The 11,345-nt window shown below is 39.4% G+C and overlaps 1 protein-coding gene across 1 annotated transcript; it reads left to right on the forward strand.

The window, feature by feature from the left end:
* Positions 1 to 323: 323 nt before the first annotated feature.
* Positions 324 to 4,677, forward strand: LOC105561584 (sphingomyelin phosphodiesterase 4). Its single transcript, XM_012011682.1, has 14 exons — positions 324 to 612; positions 881 to 1,180; positions 1,265 to 1,367; positions 1,457 to 1,688; positions 1,771 to 1,984; positions 2,102 to 2,214; positions 2,290 to 2,448; positions 2,520 to 2,691; positions 2,761 to 2,946; positions 3,064 to 3,282; positions 3,375 to 3,467; positions 3,540 to 3,716; positions 3,775 to 4,004; positions 4,089 to 4,677. The coding sequence occupies exons 1-14, from the start codon at positions 586 to 588 to the stop codon at positions 4,228 to 4,230; spliced, it is 2,367 nt and encodes a 788-aa protein (XP_011867072.1). The 5' UTR covers positions 324 to 585; the 3' UTR covers positions 4,231 to 4,677.
* The last annotated feature ends 6,668 nt before the right edge of the window (positions 4,678 to 11,345 follow it).

Genomic DNA, 11,345 nt, shown 5'->3' on the forward strand with positions numbered 1-11,345 from the left:
TCACATATTTGAATCTATACGCGATTACGATTAGAAAACTATATTTTTCGTCTCCGTCATATTAAATTTTGCTAATAAATGATTCATTTCTTTGAATCACAGTTACAGAATTCCCGTCTGTTCGTTCGCATAACGAAAAATCAATAACTCTGTTTTTATCGACATTTCGTGCACGTAGCACGGAACACAACCAAAACGTGTTCGCATCTGCGTTATCCGCTTAGCCCCAGCGTGGACATTGGCCCCGTAGTTCATGTCCACGGAGGGCGTGTCGCGTTCGAGGATCACGTAAAACCGGGCCGTGGCAGCTCTCAGGCTTCTCTCTGTCATAGTTCGGGGCGAATAACCGACCGCGCTGCTCATCTACACCTACGTACACCGAAAAAGGCCTTTATTCATGCACTGCAGTTTACATTTGTGCACTTTCTCAGTTCTCTCTCTACTTTGAATTAACATAGAGGTTAGCAATGTTAGTTTGATTGACCGGCGTGAGCTCCAAGTTGAACGAGAGAAGCACGATAACATTGCGTACAAATATTATTTTTTTAATTGTTGTTTTTCATTTAAGTTCGAACAGTGTAAACAATGGCTTCTTCCACTGATGTTGCTACAGTACGTATTATTGATTCGTACTTTATGACATGTAAATGCTTGTAACATCGGGATTTAAATATTCGTAATCGAGTGCAGCTCTTAGAGCGCATTGATTATAAAAGAAAAATATGTGCATATTATATTTTATCATCTGTGTATCTATCGAAAGTTCACCAATTGAAAACATGCGACTCATCGTAAAGGAAACTGAATGTTTTGCACTTTTACTTGTAACGTGTACTTTTAGTTATATTCTTCGTTGCGTATTGTGTCGATTAATTTTTAGATCAGAGCTCAGAGATATTTAAACGAGCCGTTGGCGGAGCGATGTAGAGATCTGTCTATATTGATAGACGAGTCAAGTACGACTGAGCTGCAGCTAGTCTTCCCCCTGCTGATAGATTCCTTATTCGGAATAGTAGACAATATTGGATGGGGCTTGCACAATATCACCCTGAAAAGAAATCCACACGAATATGATGCGCTGTGCCACTTTCTTAGCCCGCAAGGACCAATGTTTTCTTTATGCTACAAACTACTTCCCGACTGTTATCTCAAGTACAATTTTCCAGTGTCATATCTTCCAGTGCGTTTAAATCTTAACTCTGCATGTTGCATTTTGTGTTTGCATTTTCTATCGGCACTGTATCGCAATATGTTTTCATTCCAGTCGAAAATACGCTCCATGTTGGAGGAAGCTATGATATCACCATTTTATCTTGATAAAATAAGAGATGATCAAGGGACACGTGTCCCTTCAGCTTTATCTATGAGTATCCTTTACTAAATATTACAAAACTACTATAAATCATGTGATTATTACTGTATATAATTTGCTGAATATTTCTTAACACAAACACATATCCCTTTGAGTACTACATATTTCATTTTGCATATCATTTGACCAATCCCTGGTTACAACTTCAACAGCAAGAAAACGTGTGGATGAATTGGGAAACGGTTTATGTGCAATTAGCGCATTGTTATCTGTATCATTTCCTTCCGCGAGATAATTCTCCGGTTCTACCGGTGATCGGGCCGTACGTGAAGAAGACGCCGCCAAGGAAATTGACTCAGTCACCAGAATTTCGAAGGTATAGATACACTTGGCGCTTATAAATGTAGCAAATTTAAGTGACAAGTGCGCTTTATTCGTGCATCTTGAATTTCAATCAGAGATTGCCAGAAATTACAAACACTGAGGCTCCTTCGAGCATCTATTTTATCATCGGGCTCGATGAGTCCTGGATCAGGCGTGCCGCAGCAGCAGCAGTGCTTGCCGCAAGTCTGGCGAAGCGAGACCGTAGTACAAGTCTTCCTTGATTTTTGGTTGGAGTACACAGAGGACACGCAATTGAGTACATCCTATCTGTCTTCGATACCGCGACGAGTAAGTTTTCTATGTGCGGCGAAAGAAGTACTATATGATATGTAGAAAGATATGAATAATTTTGTGGAGCACGAAACAACGTTCGCCGTTTCAAACGTATTTGATTGTAACTTTCAGCACAGTATACATTCCGGAGAACACATACGTCTTGTAAGGGCGTTCATAAAGACGCTGCACGAATTTACGAATAGCGCTACAGGCGACAAGAGCGCAATGGATGAATTGAAGAGGTATTGCGATGATATTTCATAAATTTTATACCTTTTATACTTGACAATTGCTCTAAATATTTTTTTGTTTCTTAGAATAATTCTTCCTTCGGTTCAAGGAAAAATATATACGTTTTTGAGAAAGGCAATACATCATTGGCCTCTAGACAGCTCGTTTAGATTGATACTGGAAGCTTGGCTGAGTTTTATTCAACCATGGAGATATGTACCAGGAATAACATACACTAAAGAAGGGTACGTGCGTGATGTGTAATGCTAAAATATCGTCATGGTCTTTATCAATATTTTTCCCTCGACATTTTCAGTAAAGCAGAGGAAGAAGAAAGGGGAAAGATCCACGATCCTGGTAGATGGATCTGTTTTGTTGCTAATAATCTGTTGGCGTACACGGTTGTGTTTCAGCAGTTGCTTCCGCGATTTATGCGAACTGACCTCGTAGCACCTAAGAATGCATTAATGTTGTTCAGAGTTACAAAAGTAGGTATCTTCCTCGACTGAATAAGCTATTTTATGTTTAGAGATGTATATCTTTTTATTGGTATTTAGGTATTTTCACAACCATACTTGGCAAAAATGATATGCGAAGTGGAGAGTTGTATGGACGACGTAGGCTTAAGTAAAGGTCGAATAGCTACGAATCAGTGGACATCGATCATCAGGCAGCAGATTCTTGAATTGGAGGGTCAGACGTATCTATACGTTCCCATGTTTTCGACAGCCACTAATCTGCAGGTACATTTTTACTCTTTATAGATTCCCGTGATACTCTTTCTGGATGTCTATGAGTTGCTTTATTGATGTATATAATGTATATTATAAACATAATAAAACGATTAGCTTGCATTCCAGGTGGTATGGTTTTTGAGTAACATTAAACAAGCGCATTTAACGGCGACTAGCCTGGTCGAGGCTCTGGAAAACAGAAGAAGAGGAAAGCGCTTTCTCCTCTCTCTATGGGAGTTCTTTAGCTGCGAGGAATACTCGTCGGATGACATCAGCATAGAGGAGCGACGACGTGTTCCGGTGCTCTTGGCTACCGCCCAACAACAGCTGATAGATATATTTCAAGTAATTGAATTGAATTTCTTTCACCTCAATGTCAAAATAACAAATCATGTACTTGTTATTTTGAGTAACATGACACTCGGTCACGGTTGTAGATACAGCTCGAGGATATTCCACAAGTTGCTATAGTCGCGGATCAAGAATATCACGATAGCATTCTGTCGACTTCATTCTGCCATCAATCGCAGGTGCGGATTGTTGAAATAGATTTCTAGAAAAATACATAAATACTTGGATCGATTGAAAGACGCGACTTTTAGATGGAGTCTAGCTTCGACTCGAGCAGACCGGGTACTTTCGTACCGTTGCAAGAGGGTAGACAGACGTGCCGATACGTTGAATACATGGGCGATCCAGAGTTGCAGCCGGTGCGAACAAACGAGTGCGCCTTTCTCGTTCAAAACTTCTACAAGCTGTGCTGTTACATCAATCTCAAGGTATTATGCATAGTCATATTGCTGTTCTTCAATTTGATAACTTACGATTCGTTTGCAGTATCGACACGAGATAATCACACTGTACAACAGACAGAGCTTCCTCGGTAGTATTTGTCGGCAACTGATCACCCCGCCTACCACCATTGTAAAATTACCCAAACGAATGGCAAACGGATTTACCAGTGGCTCTGAGGAACGATTGCCGCCTCGACTAAGTTTACGGCCTCTAGCCAATTACACCTTTCTCATGGGTATATCATTTGGTATATTTGGCGCATGGCTTGTCAAGTATGTAATTCCGTGATTTTTCTACGATCTGCCGAAAAGTTACCTACGACAAGCCTCATACATTCAGAGTATTTTCTTTTGCAGTTACAGCCCTGTCGTGTTCCTGGGATTTATATTTTTTATATGGATTGTGTATATTATCGTACGTGCAACATTGCAACACTATTTTCTATCTGGCACAAGTATTTTCAGACCAAGTTTGAGTGCATCTTCCATGAATCGATGATACTTTCGTACTTTAAGATTTAATGAACGTTGCAGTAAGTAATTTTGGATAAAATATTTTTTGCCAATAACAAAAACGATTTTTGATACGTATATATTTGCAAATGTATTAAACGATAGAAAATATATTATCAATAACATTGCTGTTTGCCAACCATTACTTTAAGTAATTACGCTAAGTAATTGCGTGAAATTGTATTTACATTGCAATTATTTATAATCGGAGACCTTCGCGTTTAAAAATGACTCTATGAACTAATTTGTTGAACTATTTTCTAAATTGTTTATGTGAAAAATGAACGTATGTATATGTATCCTTTTGTAATTAAATTAACATTTGTGTAGTACTTTTATATTCGTAACAGTTCAAGCCGAGTTATTTTTAAAAAAACGTAAGAAGCCATGTATATCATCTCTCATTGATTACATGCAATAATTATTACCAGTATTATAGTTGGAACTAATTAGACTCCCTCTTTTCCTCGTGAAAAGGGAAGTCTAATTATAATGTAGATGAAGCTTAATTACTTATATCCATCGTGCAATTCGCGATAAGCGGCATGCTATGTGATATCCGTGTTGGCACAGCCTGTGATCACTACGATGCTCTAGGGCACATGCAATAACATTAACAATTATTGATTGATCGCTCCGTGTGTATCGGGAATCGCAGAAGCGCGAGAACGATCAGCACCGCGATCCACTTCTTCCACGCCAGCGCGAAGCTTAATCAACGTGATGCGCACAACGGAAAAATGAGCTCGCGCACTCATTAGACAAATTGAATTCGGGAACCGACGCGAATCGCCGATCGATGAGGCATCGAGCGCCCGCAAAGAGGATTAACCCTTGTGTCAATATCCGGACACCAACTAAAAAATTAAATGTGTTTTTAATCCTTGCCGAAGGTCTATCAAGTGTTTTCGGAACTACATTCTTTAAACAGTTTTTATAGGGCAGATGGAATTACTTAGATTACTTGGAATAAAATTTTTAATTTTTTAACACAAAGATTTTACACGCCTTCGGTTTAAAAGCTTCAAATTAATTATATATACACGTGTGACATAACTGGGATACTTGGACATTCGTATGAGAAAACTGCATTATAAAATGTGAATTACATGTAATATGTAGTAAAGGAAATTTTTCGATTTATTATTTCATTTTTTTACAAAAACGTCTTTAGATAACTCGTTATTTTAATTTTTGAACTCATCTTCGAGTTTCTCATCCGACATCGTTTTGCATAATCCTCAATTATATATTTTTAATACAAATGAGTACGTATATCGACTAATTTATGAAAAACATTAAATATCCTGAGAAATGTATTGTTTTTATTACAATCTGAAAATTTGTAATCAAATGTAGAAACCATTCTTTATCGCTGGTAGATTTATCTTTTGCAAAGTCATCTGTTTCCAATAATGCCTTTAGATAAATATCATTTTTATTTTAAATAATCTAAGGGATGAATATATGCAATTCTTATAAAGTTTTTAAAATACATCAAATAAGTTTGTTTTAAATTACAAAGAAAATTGTTGCTTTAAAAATTCTTCCGACAACTCCATTATTAAACATCATTATACTTTATAAATATCAGAATAAAAATTTTGTGTAATTTCTAGTCGAGAAGATATTTCTACAAATGCGTTGTAATAATTGCAGTGCATAAATTGTAACTTGTACGTATTTCAGTCGATACTGCAATTTGTTTTTAATATAAAAAATACGAACTTTTCCGTCATTAGGGGATCATATAATCTGATATTCGAAAAACTTGCAAATACTTACCGTTCTTCGTACAAGCATGAAGGCCAGTCTTCGTTTTCGAGACGGAATGTTTGGAGACTTAATTTTCTATTAAATAAATATCCACCGATCCCATTCGCCTAACTAGCATTTCTCGCGTGCAACGGTAAGAAATGCGATCGCGATTATTTCCATCTATAAATATTCGCGCGTCTTCTGCCCACGCGCGCGGAGGAGCGTAATTGTTATACCTTTTTTTACTATGTGAATTCTTAATATATCAAATAGGTATATATTAAGAATTCACATATTAAAAATTGTTTGACTATCTACATCTTGCCTTGGACCTAATAGGCTTCTCCTTTCTTGTAATTATTATACTTTAGCGAGAAAGGAGGAGAGCGGAGGTGGCGTGTGGTGTATTAATTCAGAAAGTTTCGCATCACGCGCGGCTTGTAATAAAAGCACAGCACACCGGCGGAGTTCACCGGGTACGACAGCCGCGCGGATGTCGCGTGCGCGCCGCACACGCGGGCGAGCTTTTAATTGGATCCCGTTAAATATCGCGCGTCGCGCCTTTTCCTCTCGGTTGTCACCGAGATGAGGAAAAACGGCCGGTCTTTTGTTACTCCCGCGATAAGTAAGACTCGCGTTACGCTCCTCGCGCCGGTCGCGCGCGCCTTGTTAAATCTCGACGCGCGTCTTTACGAACCGCGCATAAATTTGGCGCGTCCACAAATTCAGGGCGCGCTTGGTGCGCGCGATTGTTTAAAAGCTTTTCCCTCGCCACCTCCTCGATTCCGATCCTATCGCGGAAATGTTCGGAATTGTTCAATTATTTCTTAGATTTCTATGATCAGATTGAACTGATCTCTCGTACTTTGACTTGACTCTTCAACCAAAGAGTGCAATAATTTTTGAGTAATATTTTACTAACATAGCTATATTGGTCAAACAAACGATATGAGATCAGTAACAATTGTGTGAACAAATTACCTGAAAAGGGTCCAAATCTGGGACCGAAACGTCGTTTTTTTTTTAAATAAAAGCATTGGCCAGTGTAGGCCGTTTAAAAATTTACTAATCTCAAGTTTAGCAGCTTTTACTCTAATTGGTCAAATTTCAATTTAATTTCAATCTCAAGCCGTAGTCTGATACGGGCTTTAGTAGAACAGTGCATTGACCAAACATTGGTCCAATATTTCGTTGTATTGTATGGTTGTAGCCAATGCACTGTGGTACTGGCGAAGTACCCAGATGCATTTAAAGTTTAAAACGTCATTCGCGTTGGGAATCATCGGTTGCGTGTTACTGCGTGAGAACATTAGGCGAAATCGTATATAATATATAATTGTAGAAAACCCCCGAAACCCACATACGTACGTTATTTCGAAGGTCAAGGTCGGCTATAACATGATCGTGACAAACAACAGTCGGGACGTTCTCAGAAGAACTGACATTTCGGTAATTTCTCTGTCCGACGATAAAGTCAAAACGATGCTCGCATATAATTATGATTTTATTAAAATTGCGAAACAACAAGAAATTGCCTTCTTACATCGATCCACGAGGTTTATATGTTCCATATCGTTTATGTGTACATTTAAAAAAATTTTTTTTAACAAGTCCAAGGAAAGGATAATTTATACCTTAATATTATGCATCGCATGAATATTAATATTAAATGCGTAAGATAGAATGTAGGTATATTCCTTAACTTGATTACAATAAATGTATAATAAACCCGGGCGGACTTATGAACTCTGATATTTCATCGTACTGGATAGTTTTCGTATTCAGTCGATATAATCTAAAACAGCAGACGGGACCACGAAACATCGCGCGGGAGCATTTTTACAAGAAGCAGGCGTGCGGAAGACACGCCAAAAAGCCTTTCTAATTTCACTCAGAAATCTATTATTTCACATGTCCCACCGGATACATTCTTCCGTCTGCCCCTAGTACGTTTCGACTCGATACTTGGTCGTATTGAGCCAATGTTTAACCAAAGTTTGGTCAATGCACTGTGCCACCAGGGGTGACTTTTTCCGCCGCGTGGCACGCACCGACACTTATGCCGATGGACCCGACGGCCCGTGGCACGGCACTGGATTTAAGCCTACCATCCGGCGACGCATTAGTCGTATTAAACCATTAGATACCCGGTGGTATGTTCCAGGGTGTGTTTACACGGCTGGTGTAACACGAACACGACCCATATTTTCGATTTGAATCGAGACCGCGCCGCGCCGCGCCGGCGCGCTCATCGAGGGGCTCGCGCGTCCGTGCGCGCGGCGCGAGAAAGAAGTCATTTAGTTGCGCGCAATTAGAGATCCTTTATGCAATGTCAAGCGCTCCGTTATGCGCCAGTTACGGACAATGAGTACGTACGAATTACCACGAATGGGCTCGTTCACCATTCGTTAAAAGCCGCGCGGAGCCGTGCGCGGGGCCGCGAGTTTCCGTCCGCCGCTTTCTCGGCATCCCTCTTCGCGCGGGATCAGTTATTTAATGATTAATCTCCGATCCCCTGAACGACCGCGATTGTGAGAACGGGGAGGCGAAGGGGGGGCGCGGAAGCGAAATGTTCTCCACCTTAGACTTCTCCGTGATTTACGACGGAGTTGAAGAGGAATTCTCATTTTGCTAGTAATTTATATACGCGGTGATTTCTCGCGTTTGGAGCGGCAGATACGTTTAACGATTGGAATCCTTTTTTCGCTTGCAAACTTCATGTGACAAATCGTACTTTATTGCAATAGTTTCATTAGTAGTAAAAATTGTTATAATTTCGTCATATCATTTCGTATAAATTCGAACAGTGAAATGAGAAGAAACGAAGAGAGTTTAATCGTCGGAAAGTACATCACGGTTCGATGCGGGAGCTTGCGGAATATTCCCGCTGATATTCGCTGTTACACGAGAAAACGAAGACGCTTTTCAACCACGGCGCCATATTATGTTTCAGATAGATATCCAGGTGCACGTGTACGCACGTAATACACCCGAGTAGTCCAGCATCCGCGAAGAAGAGGGAGAGATAGGGCGAAAGAGGGAGAGAAAGAATCTATGTGTCTGTGTGTGTGTGTGAAAAATGTGCTACTTTATTTATCCGGTTAACCCGGATAGTAATTCTATACCCGTATAAGCTTATCGAGGTATCCAGTTGTACATCGTAGAATGTGACAATTAATTTCTGTAATGTAATCATTTGACCATCAGGGGACAAAGCGCAGGGCGAAGGTCCCGTCGCTCGTTAACATACGTGCGACTATAATATGCTCGCTAATTACGATCATTTATTGCATTGCCCACGCTTTTAACTATTATGGAAATGACTTTGGCACGATCTAGCGTGGATTTTACTCGAACCTCGGCGGTCGTTTCTATGGTAGCGGCGATTCGGTTGCGACATCCTGTTGGATCGTTCAAGAATGTCGCGACAGAAACCCAGTTTCATCAACGTCGCTTAACTTTAAACTTGGCTCAATTCGTTCTTTGCCTCTTTCCGACTGTTACCCTAAAAAGAGACAAACATGAATTAAACTGAGATTAAAGTTAGGCGACGTTTGGTGAAACCGGGCCTAAGATGCGACTCCAACTTTCGGCAATTGGAAAATGTAACGTAATTATTTTTACCTTAATTTTCTTCGGGCCAAACGTCGGTTAACCAGAGTTCAGTCGACTCCCTATCTTTTTCTATCTTATCGTCTACGAAGAGACAGAGAATCAATTTACCTTTGGTTAGCAGTTAATCCCCTTATGTCCGTTTCTACCACTGCAGATTAACTTTAATCTCGGTCTTAAATTCTCATCTTTTCTAATTTTTGAAACTAGAAAAAGATTATTAAAGTGAGTTGAACCGAGATTAAAGTTAATCTGCGTTGGTAGAAACAGTAGAAACGGGCATTAATAGTTGATGTATCGCAAAACACCACGCAGTATTGAGCACAGTGAGAAATGCGTCGTCGATCGATGTCGAATCGACGTCAATTTGACGGTGTCGATGCTTGCTTTACGTTGATCGCCCAAGTTTCACGAGAAAAACGAATTAACGCGACTCCACGTATTTTCGACAGTCGGAAAATGCCGCGCGTTATTATTTGAATCCTTATTTTCTTAATAATTAGTACACCTTGAAGAGTACCACGCGACTCTCCATTGCCTACCCTAGTGGCACAGGCTGAACATTGGCCCGATACAATCAACTATTAGGCCAGTCCCAGATAGCACACATAGCTCTATGAATATTCTTCTGGAGCGCATATACTCTTAATTTCAAAATATTCCAATCGAATATTCTATAAATATAGATTATTACAATTAGAAATCGTATATTCATAACAAAGAAGAACGTTTTTAGAATATTCGCCGAGAATGTCTTAGGAATATTCGTTCAGAATAATTTTTTAATATTTATCGAGTTTATGTATTGCACATGTTTATTGGGCAATACACTCATCTTATGCAAAAAACAGTGAAACCTGTAATCATACCAGGGTTGGGAAAGTTACTTTATAGAAGTACCTAGTTACAGTCACAGTCTTTTCGCTAAAAATGTAATTATAGTTACAGTTACAAGGTACCGATTTTTCTATAATCAATTACCTCGTTTAGACCGAATAAAGGCAATCTTCTATCTGTGTTAGTATCAGTGAGTCTCCATACGGTCCCAGGCATAAAGAGAACTGAATAACTAAAACCGGAAGAAAGGAAGGGGAACTTGTTGAGGGGGTGTCGAACCCAACGCAAAATTAAAGGAAAAAAATTGAAGATAAAATACGTGAACGATACTGTAAATTGATTATAATTATCTAATTATATTTGAATGAGAAGAGAAACGGAATTTTTTTATTTTTACTTTTTAGAGACTCGCCACAACTCGACAGAGGGACGGATCCGTAACAATAGCGTTAAAAGACAGTGGCACCGCGTTATCGGTAAGGTGAAACTTATAATCAGAAAGTGTGGTAAACGTGTGAGTTAATTTACAGTTAGAGATGGAGAGAAAGTAACGAAGTTAAGTTGGAGTTACCAAAAAAGAAAAGTAACTGTAACTTCGTTACAAGTAACGAGTTACTTCCCAACCCTGAGTCATATTATACCATATAGAACCGACACGCTATATTCGATAGATTATTCTATTCACATCCGAAAAAGATTTATAGCATATATAAGAATGGCCTATGGAATATTCCAAATATTCTTGAAGAATATTCTTAAAATGTTCGTAGGAGTGTCCTGTGCTATCTGGGATGTTTAACCAACGTTTGGTCAATGCACCGTACGTGCTATCAGGGTATTCTTCAACCCAGCGAGAAACGACTCGTCGATCGATGTCGGTTCGAAATAGCGTTG

Source organism: Vollenhovia emeryi, unplaced genomic scaffold, assembly GCF_000949405.1.
Source record: "Vollenhovia emeryi isolate VEMERY1.0 unplaced genomic scaffold, V.emery_V1.0 DF939205.1, whole genome shotgun sequence".
NCBI lineage: Eukaryota > Metazoa > Arthropoda > Insecta > Hymenoptera > Formicidae > Vollenhovia > Vollenhovia emeryi.